The 20,500-nt window shown below is 43.8% G+C and overlaps 2 protein-coding genes across 2 annotated transcripts in view; one reads left to right on the forward strand and one right to left on the reverse strand.

The window, feature by feature from the left end:
- EIF2AK3 (eukaryotic translation initiation factor 2 alpha kinase 3) overlaps window positions 1-8,111 on the forward strand; it is a 45,624-nt gene extending 37,513 nt beyond the window's left edge. Inside the window, exons 14-17 of the mRNA XM_055795900.1 lie at window positions 2,629-2,796; window positions 3,337-3,438; window positions 5,860-5,922; window positions 6,995-8,111. Of these exons, the coding sequence (XP_055651875.1) occupies window positions 2,629-2,796; window positions 3,337-3,438; window positions 5,860-5,922; window positions 6,995-7,171 (510 nt within the window). The 3' untranslated portion in view covers window positions 7,172-8,111. The remainder of the gene's footprint in view (window positions 1-2,628; window positions 2,797-3,336; window positions 3,439-5,859; window positions 5,923-6,994) is intronic.
- Window positions 8,112-8,563: 452 nt separating this feature from the next.
- On the reverse strand, window positions 8,564-20,080 carry LOC101923328 (histamine H2 receptor-like). Its single transcript, XM_055794129.1, has 4 exons — window positions 20,020-20,080; window positions 17,704-17,992; window positions 12,463-12,639; window positions 8,564-11,378 (listed from the first exon to the last, which is right to left on the reverse strand). The coding sequence occupies exons 1-4, from the start codon at window positions 20,078-20,080 to the stop codon at window positions 10,703-10,705; spliced, it is 1,203 nt and encodes a 400-aa protein (XP_055650104.1). The 3' UTR covers window positions 8,564-10,702.
- Window positions 20,081-20,500: the final 420 nt, after the last annotated feature.

A 20,500-nucleotide genomic window follows, 5' to 3' on the forward strand; every position in this document is an offset into this window, starting at 1 on the left:
ATTTTGCTGGAACATAGTAAAAGTTCAATGCTGGCAGCAGTTTGAACAAGAGATTTTATTTTGCTTACTTGGTATAAACAACTTGGAAACACTCTCCCTGAACAATTGCCTCCTTCAGAAAAGTTCCCATGCACGTATAGATGTTATTTTTGGATCCTGGAAGTTTATTCCTCTGTCATGTTAATTTGGTCAAAACAACAGCCAGTATATTTAATTTTTTGGTATAATTTTCAGAAGCTCCTTGGAACAGATCTCACCTAATTTTATGATTCGTGCCAAGAGATTGGTCATGTGGCCCTAGGTTTGTGCCAGTGCTAATAAGCGAATAACCCACAAAGCTGTTTCGTCTTTGCTAGAGGCAGAGCTAGCTGGTAGCAGAGGCCAGTTCTTGCACCTATTGGCACCAACAAAAACTGGTTGATCTATGTGAAAATAAATTTGTATGCATGTATGTTAAAAAACTCAAGAATATCTTTTAAATTAACAGTGCACACTGAGTTGCACTAATTAGGCTCCTGCTAATCAGAGATACCATAATGACAAGATGGCAGGAATTTAGGTATGCAAGTGAATAGGTCACAGTTCAAATTGTTTTGAAGAAAATGAAGTACAGAAACAGAAGTGTGTCTGTCAAGTGAATTTACTGTTATTCCCAGGATAAGCTGTGGTCATGCTTGACAGTTCAAAAGAAATTACGAGTTTCATAGAACTGCAAGAACAGTCTTAGATACATTTTGCAGCATTAATTGAATTAAACAGTAGCCTTCCAGATGTATGAGTAGCTTATTTGTAGCTATGAAAAAAATGGGAATCTTTGTTCTGATTGAAGAATCTGGAGGGAAATTTCTTTGTGCAGGTGGCAAGATAACTAAACTAGAGGGTGTTTATATTCTTCTAATTTAAATCAAAATTGTGTGCATCTGCCTTAGACTTCCTCTTTCCAAATGCAGTCTTGATGGCTTATTTTTGCTGGTACTTTACAACAGCAGAGAGCCTGTTCTTAATTTGTAGAAACTATATGCCAGCCTATTCAGAGACCGTCTGTTTTCAGCCAGAGAAGTATGAGAAATAAAACTTTCTGTTAAGAAGAGATTTGCTGCATGAAGCAAGACAGATCTTGTTGACTTCTTTTGTGTTTGTTGGTGTAGGAGGGGAATGGAGAACAAGGCAATGGGATACAAACCCTAATGGAGACGTCTGTGCCTTGAGCATCAAAATTCTGTTAAAAAAGATTTTTGACAAGGTGGTTGTGCAGTCAGAGGGTGGGTGCCATGTAAATGCTTGAGAGAGAGCCTGGAGACACTGGGTTTACAGGGTAGTAGCTTTTGTGCACTAAATGAGCTGTGACTCCAAAGAGCATGACATTCATTACAGGAAAATATAGTGGGAGATAAGAACTGGCTCAGAAGGCAGTTTGAGAGGCAGGATGTGGGCATTGTGGAACTAACAAGTTATATGTAACTATTTCTGTAGTGCTTTTTTTCTGTCCTGTTTCTCTCTTGCACAGAGTGGGTTTGTTTTTAACTGAGGAAGTCAGATGGACTTTGAAATAGGTCAGCTTTGTAGTCCTTTAATCTTGTGGAAAAATATTGCCCTTCTATCTGTCTGCCTCCTGTTCCAGGGCTTATATCAACAAAGCATGGCCCATGGTCTCCCAGCCTTGGAAGGTCCAGGAGCCATGAGAGGAGCTTGCCCAGCACCACCTGCCTGTTTACCATGCCTTGGCCCTTTCCCTGTACATAATCCTGCTGCTTCTTCCCCCTTGCAGGATCACTTTGTTCATCCCCCAAAACTGTGTGTCTGTCCGTATTTAACTGAGGTAGAGCAGTCATGTTTCAAAGAAATAATCATTCATTTGGTGTGTGCTATTCTATCAGCCAGAATGCAAATCTCTGGAAAAACCATGTGCAATAGGTAACATTAGCAAGGGGGCATCTCAGTTCCAGTCTCTTTTATCAGTAGGTTAAGCCAAGGATGGTGGTACGTGGCAAACAAGCTGAAGGAGAGTTAAGCCAGATCATCACTGTTGCTGCTCTTGTGAATTGCAAAGTTCTTAAGCTTCTCTCAAAAACCAACTTTTAATTCTGTTATGCAAACAACCGTTCCTGCAGTTAAACTGCACAATACCAACTGAAAAGTAGACCTTGTTCCCAGACGTCCAATGTATCTGTAATTTACCATAAAGATGACACACTACATGCCAGTTAATATGGCAAATGAGTTTAGCGCTCAGAGAACAGAATAAAAAATCTAGGAGTTCAGAACTCCAGCGTCTGGTGTGAATTTGCCATGTGACAGAGAGTTGGATAATTTACTGTGCTATTCCCAACAGCTGTTGACTTTTGTGTGTGTTACTCAGCAGACCTGTGTAGTGCTAGTAAACCTCTACTGGATGACAAGAAATGAGTAGTCTTGAGTTTCTGGAAGGGAGACTGTTTAATGCAGGAGTAATTCCTTTTTCCTGAATAGCAAAGGTTCTTAACTGGTTTGCTAACCTGATGTTTAATGAGTGTTTTTTAGCCTTGACAGCATGGCTTAACTGAATTACAAGAAAGTGTTATATCTACTGAACACATACTTGTTTATTACTTAAATATTTTTTTTCTTTTTACCTGTTTGATTTCGTAGCCTTCCAATATATTTTTCACAATGGATGACATAGTAAAGGTTGGGGATTTTGGACTGGTAACTGCTATGGACCAAGATGAGGAGGAGGAATCGGTACTTACCCCAATGCCAGCTTATGCCAGGCACACAGGACAAGTAGGGACCAAACTCTACATGAGCCCAGAACAGGTTTGTGCTCTCTGCTCTAAAGCTGTATCTGGCAGTGCTGGGAAGACACCTGAATTCCTGGGAGTTCAAAGATCAGGCACTTTTTCTAGTAAATTGTTGCAATCAAGTTACTTAAATGTTTTCTCATCAAAGTAGAGTTTTGAGCTAAACTGAATTCCAAAATTAGCATTTTAATATTTATTATAGCAAAAAAAGTGTCTAATTATTCATACTTGGATGCATTCATTTATCTTGCTTTTAATATAGTAGAAGGATAACTGTGTTAAAGTTAATTGAGCAAGGACACACTGTTGTGCATGAGGTTTAAGTGAATTGAAACATTTTGCTTTGCAGTTGGGTCTGCAGAGAGGAGCTGATGATCAGGACATTGCTTGTGCATGCTTATTTGGTGAAGTTTGCCAGTGTGCCTGTCCTGTAGTTTTCAGCTCTGCACAGGGCTAATCACTTCCATATGTTGACTTGAAAGGGTGTTGTTTACGTTGCACATAATTATATAGAGTGAGTAGCTTCACTGATCTAACCCTAATTTTGAATTTTCAGATCTGTGGGAACACCTATTCGCACAAAGTGGATATATTTTCTTTGGGGCTGATTCTCTTTGAGCTGCTTTACCCTTTCAGCACACAGATGGAGAGGGTCAGGGTATGTATGGTACTGAATTATCCTCGGTTTGATCATTTGTTTAAAATAGCTGTTTGCTTGGTGAAACACTTGCAAGAGGTTCTTTTCAGTTTTGAAAAATCCTTGCAATTAGGAGCACAAGTTCTTTATCAGCCTTCTACAGACCCCCTGAATCACTGGAAATAAATTGCAGTCTTCCTAATGTGTGCAGTTGAATTAAGGCCTTAATTTCTTTACAAAGCTCCTCTGTTGTCAAGCCAAGTAAGAGAAACTATTGAACTAGGATATCCAAGAACTCAAGCAACAAATATAGCTTGTGACTTTAAGCCTACCAGCTTGTTTTTCATTCAAGAATTGGAACCATGCTGTGCATTTTTATCATTTCTTCTTTTGTTTGCATCTGCAGTGCTTTTTAACCCAAAGCACTTAGGAAAAGGAACAGCATTTTTCACTGTAGTAAGTCTTAGCTGTAAGTCTCACTCAGCTTCAAGCACAATCCTCCCAGAACTGATGGCCTTCATTGCATCAAATGTGCATTTGGGAGGTTTGGTGGTATGTTACAACTCTTGCTGTTGTTAAAATGCACGCGAGATCGATCTTGCTCAAGAACAAATTCATAGAGAACAAGGGTTACAGCCAGAAAGGTTTTTCCTCTTGTATATGGTGACCAGTGACCTATGTAGGAAAGAAAGAGTCATTATAACTTATATTTATCATTTATATGTGCTTGGTGGGGTTAAATTCTCATTTGAAGATGGTGTATTTTTAGCAGAGATGTAAGAAGCGACTTGAATCACACCATGAATGCAGCCTGACCGAATGCTTCACCTGTGCTGGTGTTGCATTCTCTTGCTTAAAACACTCTGTCTTTTTATGGTACAAAAGAGCGTAGTCTAGAGGAGGAATGACAGTGCATAATTTGAACCCCTTGCACTGAAAGTAATTTCAGTTTCCCTAAATGAAATCAGTTTTACTGAGACAAATACCCAAAAAAGAGCTATCCTGGATTCTCAAGATACCCTGCACGGTGACTATAAACTTTGCCCTTCCAGTTTCTGTCCCGAGTATAGAAGCAAAGCAAGTAATCAGAGTGAATCCTCCATTGTGTCTGAGACTGATGTTTTACTTCATGCGGGTAAAAAAGGTGCCCTAGCTTCCCATGATTTTCACTGTCATTCCACTCTTTTTGATAAAATACAAAAGAAACACCAGCCCTTTATTGTCAAGTTCTGGAGTTCAGCTACTTTTTAGTAGCTGTTTCCAAGTTGTCACGCTGAAGTTTTTGTTGGCATCAGCCAAGCATTAGCACTGCTTCATGAAGCAAAACATACTGTGCTTGACCAGGTAGCCCAGAAAATTCTAGGAATCTGTGGCAAAGGGCTGGAAAAATCCCCAGAGGTGGAGCATTAGACCTGCCTCCGTTTCAGGCTGTTACAAGTTAGCCTGTGGCAGTGCGATTTATTTTCAAATCAGATGTTTGAAGACAGATCACTAAATGCAGACTGAATTGGCAGAGAAGGAGAACAATTTTCTGAAACACTTTTATTGTTATAGACTCAGTTCTCTCAAACAGGAGTTTGACTATTGCCCATCACTCTTAACTGGTCAGTTCAGACTTTTAGTGGAGTAATAGCGAATTGAATTTTGTTTTAACTTGGAGCACAAAATGTAAGAATTCTAAACTTTTGTAAAAGAAATTCCTTCCTAAAAGAAATGAAGTGCTAAATCTTACCCTTCTGTGCTAAAAACATGCTAAGATGGGTCATGGATTGCTGGCAGTTACAGAAATTGACTGTGTAAGGTAGTCTGCTTGCCAATGTTAGACTAAATGATCTTAACGGTCTTTTCCAACCTAAATGGTTGATTCCATGATTCCAAGTGTGCGGCTGAACGTGGGGAAAACAGTGTCACTAGATGGAGCCAGCATGCTTGTCAGGGAAGAAACGCTGAATGAGACCAGCTGCCTTGTAAGGATACAGAAATACTCAACATGAACTGCTTTCAAAACTGCCGATAAATCTGCTTGTTAGTCCAATAAGATTAAATAAAAACTAGTGCTTACGTTAAGACAGAGCTAGTCATTTAATTTGTCTTAATACTGGTGTAGACAATCTTGGGAATTATGAGTGGTGCACAGATTTGTTGACTTTGCTGAGCCCAAGTGAGAAGGTACAAGTTTGTGTATGTGATTGATTTAAAACTGCAGAGATCAGAATTCTGGTAACATGATTCCTAGTGCAGGCTGTGTACCCAGGGAAGCAGCAGTTTACCTATTTAGGTATTTTGTGATTTTTTTTTAACCACTAAAGCAAGACAAAGGTTTTTTTTCCATCAGGCTGATCTGTTTGCATAGCTTGCATATTTTTTTGAAGAATAATAGAGTAATACTACTGAAAAATGGTATTTTGGAAAAGTTACATGTTTTTCTTAATATTTTTGCAGACCTTAAGTGATGTTAGAAATTTGAATTTTCCACCATTGTTCACTCAGAAATATGCACAAGAGGTAAGTCTATCTGAAGTTATTAAGTACCAATTTTTCTTTAATAATTGTAGCTTTTTTCTTTGGTTTCCAATTGCTTTTTCAAGTAAAAATGGAGGAAAAAAAACAACTTCAGTGTTATTAAGATGCATTTATCTATCCCTGTACCTTCCTACATTTGAAAGCTATAACATTACAATAATGTGAATCATGATAGCTTTGTCACACATTTTACCGCCAATAAGTATACATTATTACCTGGCTTCTCTTTGTCACTTGGAGTCATCCATTTTACATACATCCTGACATGGTTTCTTGCAACAAATCCATATTCACAGGGAGAAAGTGCAGAGTTCTAGAGAGGTAAAGGGGAGACTGTAGGTAGTACCCTGGCTGTGTGGGATCTTATGCCAGGAACTGGATCTCTCAAGTGAGAAACCAGTATCAGATAGTCCTGTGTTCTTATTAGTCAGACCTTTAAAGGGATACAGTTGCAGATCAAGAGGAGGTGATGCACAAGACCTCTCCGATAAGAACCTGAGATGCTGTCAGATGTTCATGGTAGCTTCAGACCAGCAGCTAAATGAGAACGGCCTTTCTTGCTTTACAACTGTGGGCTGGGGGGAGATGTGGTGTGCTGTGCTCAGCTGGAGCAGGACACTAACTGATTAAATCTGAGACAAATATTCAACCTACCTGTATATTTAAAGGAAATTCTCTGATTCACTGTGAAAAATTGCTGCGTGGCATAAACATGAAGCTAAAAATTAATCATAAATTATTTTCCTTATGTTTTAAATTTTTTTTTGATTGCAAACAATGTAAAGATTTTGTAACTATTGAATCCTGGGTCAGATTTGATTTGACAAATTGACTGTAGTCCTTGACAGTAAAGACAGTCTAACAGATGCACAGTGATAGTTTTTCAAATATTTAATGCACTTCTAGCTACTGTGCCAAAGCACTAATACCCAAATTACTCAGAAAGCAACTGGGGACATTTTTGACTTGTTCATAGAGCCACAATTGAAGTCAGAACATTAAATAAGAAAGAATTTATGAATTGGTTCATTTAACACGTCATGTTTTCTTTTAGTACACCATGGTGAAGGACATGCTTTCTCCAAGTCCCACTGAAAGACCAGAGGCTGCAGCAATCATAGAAAATCCTGTATTTGAAGACTTGGAACTCCCACCAAAACCAGTGCTTAGGCAAAGGTCACGGACAATGAGTTTATCAGGAAACAAGCATTCCAGACAACCAAGCAAATAACTATCCTCAGGATCACTTCTTCCACTCAGCAGGTTTTACAGGGATTGTTCAGCAGAAGGATCCTATGATGCAGAATGTTTATCTTGGAAATAGTTTACTTAGACTTTTTTTGCCATGTTTAATGTATAAGATGTGTTGGATGGATTTTCGTTTACTGTTACAGCCAACGAAAACCAGTAACCACACTTTCCACATTCCACTTTTCTTACCTTAACTCCCCTAGGCGGATGGGTCCAGCTACTGTGCTTACCAATGTTGTGCTCCATTATCGTTTTTTTGGGTTTGTTGGGTTTTGTTGAAGCTTGTAAATGTCAGCTTGCTGGGTAAGTGAGAGATCTGTAACATGTAAATAGAATTAAAATACTGTATTTTTATAGAGCAAATTACAGTCTCTAAGCCAAGCCTGGCGAGTGTCTATCTGGATCACTTGCTCTTTGGTGAAATGGAGATGATTTTGAAATGAACTCTGAGTCCATTTTTGACCCTAGTGGGTAAACTGGGAATCTGCACTATTTTTAAAGCAAAAAAGTACCACAGTTGTACATACTGTCACTCTCCATAGCCAGTCATTAGATGAAACAGTTTCATATTTCTGCACTATCGTAGATCTTAGGGAATGCATTTTATACAGGTAAACTGTAGAGAAGGAAAAGGAGCTTTTTGCCATTAAAAAGGGGTTTTTTATAGGCAGTGGTTGGAAGAGCCATAGTTAAAATTATGTACGAAAATGTTGTGATTCTGAAAATTTAAACCTAATGAAGTCATACTTGTCATATGTAATCTTGTAGATTTGTACTTTTTAAAAAAAATCAACTGGTAGGCATTTGTGTAATCTGCTAATTTAACTGCCTAATGCCATGCTTTTATTTCTCATTGTAAATATGTTAATTTTTATTTATAAAATACAGAATCAATCCATTTGGGTTGGTGGTGTACAGAATGCACTTGCTATAATTGTGGAGTGCATTAATTATTGTGACTTCTTTCAAGTCTAAATGATTTAATAAACTTTTTTATTTATAAAAAAAAATTAGTAGTTGCTTGTGTTCAAAGCCTGCATCCGTGCATGCTGCAGATGACAGCCTTGTGCAGCTGGAACAGGAAGATGGGCACTGAATTTCTGTGGCTTGCTTTGCTTTCCTCTCTCATACTTGCCCCAGTGCAGGTGATGAGGTGAAGATGAGTATGCTGCTTGGAACTGAGGTACTATCTGAAGAAAGAAGGGAGGTGAGCTCTCTAAACCGCACAAGTTATGGAGGCAATCCCTCAGCTGTTAACCAAGAGGGAAGACGGGATAATTCTTATCCTGTTAGAACTGGTTTTGTATAAATGCATTTTCCTGTTTTACAGGCTTAAAATTGTTAAAAGTTGCAATCTCTTAAATCCGTCTCTTAAAAAGTTGTTTGATTCAAATCCTTCTGGGGATCACTGTACCGTGGTGTGACACTACGACTAGCACTTAAAGCTGCAGAGGCTCAGCTGGTTTATGGTAAGGCAAAAGTGGATTACAAAGCTTGTCTTCCTTGTGCTCTTGGATAACTCTGCTAGATACTGGCTTGTCTGGTTGAAGGCAGAATGCTGCAGTGAGTAGTTGGTCAGAAAAGGAACTTGGTGAGTTTAAACAGAGGACAGTTAAGTGAGTCCTCTTCCCTTGGATTTCCCTGTTAACTGTTGCCTGTCCCTCAGCTCCCTTTCCCCCATAGCTCTCGGGGCTGACACACAGTTCCTTCTCCTCTTTTATCAAAATTAACTGGGTGGCAGAAGCAAGAATCCTGCCCCATCCACCTTTGTGCCCACTGGACCTAGGTGCTTCCCCCCAGGTGAGGGCAGGATTGTGTAGTTATTCTCCTTACCACTTCCACGTTGGTGGTGGTGTCTTAGAAGCTGGGTGACCTAACCCACTCCATGAACTTGACAGGAGTAACACTGTGCAACCCCCTGTCAGGGCTGTTTCTTCTACCAGGCTCTTGAGAGAGAACTTCTGACCCTTGTACCAGTGCCTGCTGTAGCTGAGCTGCTCCAGGCAGTAGCTACTTGCTTTTTGCTATGCCTCTAAGGACAGTCCTCTGCTGTCTTGGAAGCAGAAGAGCAGAAGGACTCAGGACTTTCACTAACGCCCCTCCTTTTTTTATTTATTAAGAAAGTGACATTCTTCACCCCTCAAGTGTTTCAGTCCAGTAGTTTTAGCATCAAATGTTAGCCTGGATATCTTTCTGCTGCATTTGCTCTGCTTCCCAGGCTGGAGAAGCCTTGCCCAGTCCCAAGTATGTGATTGAGCACTCGGAAAAAGCTGTTCTAGGAACCATCCTTGTCGTGTTTCAAGTCCATAGAAGATCAGCCTAAGAGCAGGCTCCGATCGCAGTGATTCTCCCATGCAAACTAGCGTGAGACCCTGCCAGAAGAGTGCTGGGGGAAGCGATGGCTGTTGTCTCAGCGGTCACCGGCCCTTGGATGACTCTGCTACAGAAAAGCTGTGGTCCTGGGGGCTCCGCTCCTGCTTTTACTCACTGTTATAATGCTGCAGAGACGTTTGGGAGCAGTAATGCCTTTTCATTCATCCCTCAGTGCGGTACTCCATGGCCCTCCTGCAGGGAGCCACTGGTGCCTGAAGTCCAGGCAAGCATTTAGGAGTGGTAAAAGTGATCGTTCCCTTTTGGTTTTTTCGGTTGTTTTTTTTTTTTTTTTTTTTTTTAATGGCTGTGTGGCCCAGCAGTACTCTGTAGCTACGCTTACAGCATCAAGGTGTAGACATCACGGTGCACAACACACAGGTAAGTGATAACCCTCTTCAGATCCCCTCTTTGGCTGGTGTCGGTCACCTGTAGCCCCTTTTGAACCCCCTGGGCACTCAGTGCTCTCGGTGTTACAGCAAGTCGTTCTTATCTCCTGGGGTCTGCCACATAGGATATTCCCTTCCAGAGTTAATGAGGAAACTCACAGATATTTCACAGAAAGCCACTGAAAGATCTGAACCTCTCAATATTTCAGAAGCAAGTGAGCTGAACCCTGAGCAACAGCCCAGACTGCAGGGTGGTGCCTTTGCAAAGAAGTGACCTCTGCTCTTTGACCGCATCCCTCCTAACTCCCCTATGCCGACACACAGGGAGTTATTAAAACCGGTCAAATTCATAACATGGCTGCAAGATGACAGCTACAGTGGCTTGATGAGAAAGAAATACTGTTCCACATTATGCTGCAGATCACCAGGATGTACACAAAGTTCATATTATCACACTGACTTTTTTTTTTTTCCCCCAGCGTCAAGGTTGAATTTTTCTTAGGAAATGCTCATTAAAAAAATAATTACCCAGGAAGGAATTAGCTCCATTAGTTATAATGAATTGCCCCTAAAATATTAAAGTTCCTTGTTCGTAGAACGGTGGAAGATGAGGAAATGCATCTTTGTTGTATGCCCCCAGCTGTAATATTCCAGCCCCTCCTTCCCATATTTTCCTACCTGTTATTTTTCCATGAGGATGTTCTCTGGCACTTTCTGTACCGCCACCTCCAGCAAGTGATTCTGAATCCCTATTACTTGGGTTTGCCCTTCAGGGCACCGTTGGGCACTGGCACTGTAATGCTGTATTCTAGGTCTGGAGCAGTCTTGGAGAACGTGGCTATGGAAACCATGTCTTCTCCAATATCCACCTGAGACCTGTGCCTGCAAATGAGCAGCTTTTTCAGGGCCCGTTGGAAGTCCCGGTTCAGGAAAGCATAGAGCATTGGGTTGATGGTGGAGTTGCAATAACCTAACCAAGTGATGATCTTGAAGGTGTCAACTAAGACAGTGCTGGTGGAGTCAGTGCCTCTGGCAGCCAGCCAAACGTTTAGGACAAAGTACGGCAGCCAGCACAGCACAAAAACTGAAATGATGATGCTAATGGTTCGCGTGGCCTTGTTCTCCAGCTGCAGATGGTTCTGCCGCTTGCTGTTAGGGTGGTAGTGGATCTCCAGCGTCTGAGACATGATACGAGTGGCCTTGAGCCGTGAAGCTCGGTAGATGAAGAAATACATGCTGCACATGACCATGAAGGGAACAAAAAATGCCAGAGCAGAAGCCACGATGGCAAAAATCCAGTTGGTGACAAAGATGCATTCTCTGCCTGCATCGAAGTCCACCCCGGGGATCTCATTCCAGCCTTGCATGACAGGAAGAAAGGAAATGAGGGAAGAGTACACCCAGACCGTGCAGGTCATCACGATGCATCTGCAAAAGGAAAGAGACAGGGAGGGGAGAGAGAGTCTGAGTAATTTTAAGTTGAGAACATCCAATACGATTCAATCCCCATGGTAACCTGTGTGGGATATCGCTGCTCAGCAGTCCTGCAGGGCCTGGAGAAGGAAAAAGCTGGGGTACAACAAGTCCATGCATGAGTGTCTGTAATGATGGGGTAATTGGGTCTGTGGGGTCAGAATTGGGGTCAGCATAAGGGATGCTCAGAACTGGCTGAAAAAAAGAGGAAAGATTTTCCAGAGGATTTTTGTGAATATTTAAGACAACAGCATGTAGATTTTTCTGTTTGGTTTCAGCTTTAATATCTGGTCGTGGCCTTATCCTCTGAGGAGCAATAGGGGTGGAGCTGATGGACATGAGACCCTCAGCACCACTGCAGCACTTGCCCCATGGCACGGCGTGCTGCACAGCCTCCTTTTGGCGACTGCCTGTGCTCCGCAGATCATACGCAGCAAGAGTTACAGTGGGGAACACATCCCCAAAAGAGCCTGAACTCACCTCATAAGGCACCCCGCAGCTGCAGCGTCCTCTCTGCCCACCCTCGGACAACTTTGCCCACCCTGCAGCCCTCACTGCAACATTTCACACGAAACCTTGACAGGGCTTGGAAACTCAGCCTGTTTTCTCTGGATTTCCTCCATAAATATCGCTACAGAAAACACTGTCAGTTTAAGAGGGGGAAGGCTACTGCTACATGCAGTCTTCTAGGTGTCATTTCCCCTAGTCCTTGGGGAAATTCTCATGAAATGCCTGCAAAGCACAGCAGTTGTAAGCACAAGTCAGCCCACATTACTGGTTTCTACCTCATTTTGCAACCCATCCTTAGCTCAAAAAAGTGCTTTCCCAGGAGCCCCGTCACACCAGCTCAGCTGCATTCTCCTCCTGCACCTCATTCAAAATTTGCTGCAAAGTTTTAAATGGTGCAAAGACCCTTTTGCCACATCGCTCTGCTTTCGCGTAGCCACTGTCTATAGCTCATTTGGTCCTGCGTCAACATAAGCCATGGCCAAGTGAAAATTTGGAGAGCCCCAAAGTGATGAGGAGCAGCTCCACTCACCTGCCACGGGACATCCTTCTGGAATAGTGGTATGGGGTCACCACGGAGCAGTACCTGTCCAGGCTGATAAAGCACAAGGTGACAATGGATGCAGTACAGAACATGACATCAAAGGAGATCCAGACTTTGCAGAACAGCTTCCCGAACAACCACATCCCCGTCACCTCGTAAATGATACTGTAAGAGAAAACGGGGGGGAGCAGTCAAAGCTAGAAGGGCTGATTTCATGTTCAGACTCTGCTGGGATGATGGCATATTTTAACACGGAGGTACTAGAGATGGGCGTGCAGCTTAAGCAGCAGGGATTCATCCTCAAAGTGCAGAATAACTCACAGGTGAGGCACAGCTGAAGAAAACCAAACCTATGCTCTTGCCTGCACTCTAAGTGGGTGCTTTGAGAGAGGTGCTTGGCGCCCAGAGCTCCCCAAATTCACATCTGTACAGCTTTGTTGATCACAGCTTTTTCCAGCGCCCTATTCAGCACAGACTTTTATGATTGACCCTCGATTCCTGGGGTATGGAGGATGCTCTGTCCTCCAAGAAACTCACTTTTCATCTGGTCTTGTGCTTCAAAACAAGAGGATTTCAACTCTTGGGGCAGGGGGGAAGTCCTATTCTGTGCAGCTTGTACATTATGTAGCTCACAAGTGCCTCAGCCAGGTAAACACACCAGCAAAAAGCAGGCATTATGCCAAAATTATTTCTAACAAAGTCAGGAGTGGCCCATAAGAAGTGAGCAGCAAAGGAAGGAACAAAGGGCAGCTGTAGGAAGGCTGATGCATGTTTCTATAGCATTCAATTAGATGCCATTCACTTCCCCTTTCTTTCCCCTGCTTTCTGAAACTCCTGGGGTACTGCTGAAATAACCATTGTGTGTGAATTTGATGTGAAAGGCTGAGTAATTACCTATCCTGCAAAGCTTTAATTATCCTGTAACTGCACAGCTTGCTGGTCAAATAGAGTGAAAGGGGGGCTGCTGCGCTGCAGTGCGCTCAGGTGGGCTCAGCCCTGCAGCAAGGGCAGGAAGAGTCAGCTTGATGCCAGAGGAGTTAGAAACCAGCGCCTTCTCTGCATCTTATTAACAACAATTTATTAAAATGACTTGTGAAGGTTTTTCTAAAGCATGACAGCCGCTGTAGGTGGGCACAGCACAGCTGAAGGGCCCCAGCCCTTGGCAGCTTTTTGTTATGTGGGATGCTACCCAGAAATTCAAGTAACCATTAATACAGGGCAGAACCTGTCCCTTTCACCACGGTGGCCTCCGCACAGGCAGCGTGGAGGGTCCCACTGCACACGTGGAAAGGTTTCATGGCTCTTTTTAAGGTGGGGAACTGAGACATATAGAAGTCGAAGCCCATGTCCAGTAACAGACTTGAGTGCCTTGTGGCCACTCCTCAGAAGCCCTTCTTATCCTCAGAGACGCTGCAAAGCCTGTGGTGTGAGGACCATGGCCTTCCAGAAGTAGACCACGCTGCTGTCATGAACATCCCTGACCACAGATCCCAGCTCTCACCAGCACACATCTGGTAGGACGCGCCTGACCTAGCAGCTGTTCTTACAGCACAGGGTAGTGGATACCTGTTCCCTGATGTAAAAGGTCTCTGCTGCTTAGAAACGATGCTGGTTCAAAAGGAATAATAAAAGCCCAAAGAAACGCACAGTATGAGCAGAAACAAAGTCACCTCTGTGTTTCACTCATGCTTGCAAAAGAAGAGTAGCTGAAAATATTCAGCCTGAAAACAACTGGGCTGGCTGGAGTACCCAGACAGGGTAAGCACAGCTGAACCACTCCTACCAACAAGCCAAACCAGTAATAACACAGAAGTCTTGCTCTTACAGAATTAAGGCAGCAGGTGACAACCTGGTTTTTCCTTTCTATCACATTTTCCTGAGCCAAACTGGCTCCTAAGATAATTTCTCTTTGGCTTGTGCTAACATGCCAGCTGAGAGGCAAACTGCAATTCAAAAGAACACCATAGATACAAAGCCAAGGTGGTGGGAAAGACGTGAAACAGCTGCTCCATCAGTGGGACCAAGCAATGCTCGACGGAGCTGGCAAGGTCCGTGTCTCACCACATCGCCCACCAAGAGCCAGCAAGGCTTCACACCAGACAACACCAGGACATTCAGGAGGGACATAAAGCATGCTCTGCTCTTTGCTTCCCTTAAAAAAAAATATTTAAAAAATTAAATAAGACATCACTCTCCTAGGTGGGCTATTTTCTCTCTGGCTGCATAGAGAAGTCATTTGTGTTTATGGAAATGCTTCCCCTCCTGTAATGCTCTCTACCATCCCTTGATAGGACAAGGGGGAATGGTTTTAAACTAAAAGATAGTAGATTCAGACTAGATATAAGGAAGAATTTTTTTATAATAAGGGTGGTGAAACACTGGGTCAGGTTGCCCAGAAAGGTGGGAGATGCCCCATCCCTGGAAGCATTCAAGGGCAGGCTGGACAGAGCTCTGAGCAACCTGATCTAATTGAAGATGTCCCTGCTCATTGCAGGGGGGTTGGACTAGATGGCCTTTAAAGGTCCCTTCCAGCCCAAACCATTCTATGATATGTCCCCTCCCCTCATATTCTTCACAGCTGGGGTCCCCTCCCCATGCCTCTTGTGCCCTTCTGCTTTCTTGTTGGGCATGAGAAACCACATGAAGATTTCCCAACAAAACATATTTTCATCTGCTGCTTCTCATTCCTTCCATGCTCTCCTAGGAACCTGGAAGTAGGAATTGTCCAATTTCCTTCCCCTTCACGTTCCTAACTGAGCAAAACGGATTGCCAGGCTCCCTTTTTCCCCTTGCCAAGGAAGAGGTCTTACTCCAGTCATGGGGGATATGACCAGTCTTACAGGGGAAATTACAGCTGCTGAGACACCCACCTGCCTTTGCTCTTGGCTGCTGCTCCCTCCCATTGCCCAGATGGCAAACACCACCTCAGTAGGTGGGAGGCAGAAGTAACGAGGACACTGGGTAACTAGAAACACCCAAAATCAATTTAGAAGAAAAGGAACCAAGGACTGATGTTGGCAAGCACGTGCAGAGCATGGAGACACCAGAGGAGACATCAAGTAGACAAAAGGGAAAATCAGAGAGGAAGCAGCAAGAGAGATCATCAGCTGGAACTCAGTTCAAAGCAGGAATTGTTCAGCTTTTGTCTTCTTTGGGTAAATGGGGTGCTGCTGTTCCCAGGTGAGACTGGGGTGATGGAGAAGGTGATCACCTGGAGGGGTGGCTGGAGTGGGTGGGAGAGCAGGTGGTGCTGTGCACTCCCAGAGAGGAGCCCTTCAGACACCTGGGTTGGACTGGGATAAAACCCTCTCCTTTCTAGGCTTAACAAGAACGTGGAAAAGCAAAAAAAAACCAAACCAAACCAAACAAAAAAACCCACACACAAAAAAAAGCAAATCCGCCCCCCCCCCCCCCCCCCCCCCCAACAACAACCCAGGAAATGCCAGGCAGCAAGAAGGTTGTTGCTTTAGGTAATCTTTGGTGGTTGACGCACTGTTTTTCTAGGAGGCTGAGATGGTTTGCTGCATTTTATTTCAGTGACCTCATCCATGCAGTAGGAAATACCAGAGCTTCTCCTCTTGGGAAAAATTAGCGGGTGCTACTGTTGACAGAAGCATAGGGATGTTTCTGCATCCCCTCTGGGCAGGACAGGGGTCAAGTCACTACATTCCCACTGACTTCAGTAGGACAGCAGCAGGTTAGACCATCAGGCAACAAAGTTGCAATCCGAGCCCCCAGGGCAGATATTTGTAGCACCAGGTGCAGGGGAGGGACAGGTGAAGAGGGATGGATGATTTCAGAGTCTGAACTTAAAAATTCACCCAGTTTAGAATTTAAATTGACACTAATATTTTTTAAAGGTTATCATTAACTTTTTTTTTTCCACCTGATACTATAAACTTGTATCTCAGTTTGTAATTGCTTGTTGGGAAAATAGCTTTCGGTACCCAATTCAAAAGTGTGGGCAGCCCTCTGAGAACTGAAGCACAGAACGTAAAAAGAGCTCAGCTGCTTCATACTGCTTCAGGAACACCAAATAGAGTGCAGGCCCCCCCACTTTACACAAACCTACAGCTGTTTTCCAGCGCAAGACAGCCAGAACCTACAGGTAAACTGGTTTCTGGGTTTGTTCTACTATGTTTTAGCCAGGTAGTGAAGCTCCCATAAATATAAACCTCATGCAGGGAGAACTGCCTTCTAAAGTGCCTCTTCCTCCATTAAATATAGAGGGAGCCTGAATTACCCTACTTATGCTAAAATAAAATATTTACATTTATACAGAGAGAGGGGAGATGGCCTTTGTCCCTGCGTCAGTGCTGCCAGTTATGGATGTGCAATGCAGTCAGGTAACAGGGGCAAAGCAATCCCCCCAGGTGCTGGGAATACCATTTGTTATCCCGCTGCAGACTGCAGTAGTCTGCTTATGCAGGCACAAGATTTATTTTGCAAGGTCACCAGCCGTCCCCACAAACTCCACTGGTATGTTGTCTGAACCAGAAGAAGCAATCAAATTTCTGTGTTTCACCAAGCGTGTGAAGGATAACATCTCTGCAACAGCCTTTCGGGTTCAGTATGATGATGAACTCATCCATTTTCATACGCTAATAAGGAACCTTTTTCCTTCTCCCTCCCACTAGCAGAAAATAAAAGCTAAGGTTAAAGAAGTAAAATCAAAAGCACAGAATTTAACTCCACCGATTTCAATCATCATTCTAGACTAAGGAAAATGAAGGGAAAATGTACTCCATGATTCACTCCACCTTAGAAACACCAGCAGGATCAACACCATCATTGCACCCAATGCTGACACAGTAGGGGCCATCCTCATCTCACATTCCCCAAACACTCAGAGCATGTCAAATCAACCAGCAACCATGCTGGCCCATGTGCAACGCAGAGCTAGTCCTGGAAGAGGGGACTCGTGGCACTGGAGCCACCTGAAAAGCCGGGTACGGAGCTCAGGCCAGGGTCCCTACGCAGCCCACAGGAAAAAGTACCCTTGGGAAGTCTCTCTCCATCAAAAAGGGGACCCATTGTAAAGAGCGGGGAAACTGAGGCACAGAAGTACGTATAACCACTGACCCACTGTTAAGCTCCTTGGAAAGCCCAGCCCTACGCACGGTGTGTGACCTCCCAGCCAGCCCTGCTCAAGGAGCAGCCACTGAGCCAGGAGAAATGCCACCGCATGCACACACTGCCGTCTGCTCTCACCTTACCAGAACTTCTTACCTAAAGGGCATGACCAGACAAGCGACAAGGAAGTCCGCCATGGCTAAGGACATTATAAACATATAGGTGACAGTGCGCAGCCTCTTTTCCACCACTGGACAGATGAAGACTACTGTATTTCCCAGGAGCGTGATCAAGTCAATGAGGGTCAGTATCAGCCCGATGACCACCTCCTGGAGGCCGATCCCTGCTGAGTTGCCCCTGCCTTTCACAAAGGAGGAGGCAGCAGAGGAGAAATTAGAGAGCCAAGTTTCATTTTGGTCCAGCAGCATCTTTCCACCATTAAAATCTGAAGGACAGGAAAAGGGGAAAAATAAATAAATAAAGCCCTTAATGCACATGAATTCTAGGTCTATGGAAGTACAAAAATAATGTTTATGCTTCATTTACTTCAAGAAAAATCCACACACCCTGTCGAGTCTGTGCCATCACTGTCCCGTGGTTAACAGTCCATTAGAAGTGTCTGAAATCCTGAGGGTACAGTTCAATGCACAGCGCTGGCTGAAGACCTTCATGGCAATTAAAAGGCCTCCTGTGAACAAAAATCCATCACCAGGTGAAGCATGATAAAACAAACAAACAAACAAAAACCAAAAGAAAAAAAAAAGTACTGAGAATGGAGAGAGGACAAGCAAACAACTCAAGTCCGAAACAAAGCAACTCTACTAAATCCCACTGAATAGCATACCATGGCCACAAAATATGGGGCTTGGAACCAGATGATCTTTAAGGTCCCTTCATCCCAAACCATTCTATAATTCCATGATTTCATATTCTCATTATCACCTTTGCCACCCACCGACCAGGAGAGGCTGCTTGCCCAGGCTGGCTGCTTTTGTAACCCCCCTGTTCAGTACATGCTCTGTCCTGGGTTCTCCTGGTACTGTTTTTAGGCTCTGAAGAACTTTTTCCTTCCGTTCTGGGTAACTGTCCTACAGGCTGACTGGCCGTGCAGAGCTGCCAGCAACCATGCGGGGTGCTTAATGCAAGTGAGCCAGTAACTGAGATCCCTCAGCTGCAGCAGTGACCACAGACTCGTGTCTCCTTCTGTGCCCAGCTGGGAGCGGAGGCTCCCAGATCCCTACCAGGGGACTTTTCAGTTGAGGAAATTTGTGTGCTTGTGTTCACAGCTCAGTTCCCAAACTTAGACGGAGTGGTGTCACAGGTACCTGGGAAAGGTGGGAATGATGCACTGTAAAAATTCCAGCAGTTCAAAATTCACTGGTGTGGCTAATGGGAACAGAAAGACAAAACTTGTGGGGAAAAGAAAATTATAGAAATACTTCCAGACATCAGATTGTGATGTTTGAATACTACCACTTCTCCTGTGACTGGGCTGGGCTTCCACAGTACCCTCAGGTCAATCCCACATCTGCAAGGGCATTGTTACCGAGCATGGCATGAGAACAGGCCAGGATAAATGTCTGTGTAGTCCTCACAGTGACCAACCAAACTTTGCCTTAGGAGGATTGTAACAAGGCAGCAATTAGCAAAATACCCCCAACATCTGTCTTTCCTTCCAGCAGCCTATGATCCAGAATTACCTCTGAAGATGGTTTCAGGGACTTCTAAATCATGAAGTTGTCCTGCTTCCCCTTTGGCCCATGTAAACTTTTAGCATCCATGACCTCCTATAGCAATGATTTCCACAGCTCAACCATGCACCGTGCAAAGAAACCCCTCTTTTTCCCAGCTTTGAGCCTGTCACCAGCTAGTTTCATTTGATGCCCTCTGGTCCTTGTGTTGGAAAAGACACCACACAAGCAATCCCCATCCACTCTCTCAATGTCACTGGTGGGCTCTTTAACCTCTGTCACATCCCCCAGCCCCCTCATCATGTCTTGGGCAGGCTGAGCAGCCTTTGCAGCTTGCTTGTTCCTCATACAGAGGCAACTGAGGACAGCTGGCCATCCCTCCTCTTCTTCTGAGCCTCCAAGATGGACCAAAACTGCAAACACTTTCCAAGAAGTAAATGCACTGTGGATTTACCTAAGGGCATAATGATGTTCTCTGTGGTGTCCTGCTTCCCTTTCGTAACAACCCCCACCGTGGTTTGCTGCTTTGATTGGCACTTAGCACTGAGCTGACCTTCCCACAGAACTGCCTGTCCCACCCTAGGATCTCATTCAGAGCCTGCTGCTTCAGGTAGAAAGATCGGATGAAATGAGGAAATTAGATTCTCTCCATCTCCCTCAAACTCCATCACTTCACAGTTGAACTTCTTCCATTTTCATGCTCACTGAGCCTCATAAAAGCTTTTCTGCAATGCTTTAAGCCAGGCCTTTTCCTTTATGCTCTGATTAAACCTTGTTTCACCTGCAAATACCACCGCTTCACAATCCACAATTTTTCCAGTCAGAGGTTTATCAAAGCCCATGTATCCCAGCCCCTACCCCCGTAAAGAGCATCGCTGACCTCTCTTCCACACGGTAACTCACCATGCACTTCCCACCCTGTATTTCACCTTTTAGACAAGTATTTATTCACACAATTAACTTCCTCCTTAACTCAGGACTATTAAGCTTCCTTAAAAGCCCCCACCATGAGGGACCATTCCAAAAAACTTTCAGAAATCCAAGCAGACTACACCTACTAGGTGCTTCTCATCCACGTACTTGCTGACTTCTTCCAAGCACTCCCATAAGATTGTGAGGCTGGGCTGCCTATTGTAAAAGCAGTACTGACCTTTTCCTTGGATGTAATCATGTTTTACCTCCACCTACTCATCCTTCAAAATTCTCAGCTCCCTCCACTGGCTCCTATTTACTTGCTGGATTTAGTGGTTTCCTTTCTTTCA

This window comes from Falco peregrinus, chromosome 2 (assembly GCF_023634155.1).
Source record: "Falco peregrinus isolate bFalPer1 chromosome 2, bFalPer1.pri, whole genome shotgun sequence".
Classification (NCBI taxonomy): Eukaryota; Metazoa; Chordata; class Aves; order Falconiformes; family Falconidae; genus Falco; species Falco peregrinus.

Coding starts and splice junctions, on each gene's coding strand:
- LOC101923328 (XM_055794129.1), bottom strand. CDS start 20,080: ATGGGCTTTGATAAACCTCTGACTGGAAAAATTGTGGATTGTGAAGCG. Junction 17,993..20,019: donor TGAAGCGGTGGTATTTGCAG/GTGAAACAAGGT, acceptor CCTGTCCTTCAG/ATTTTAATGGTGGAAAGATG. Junction 12,640..17,703: donor TGTCTGGTCATGCCCTTTAG/GTAAGAAGTTCT, acceptor TTTCTCTTACAG/TATCATTTACGAGGTGACGG.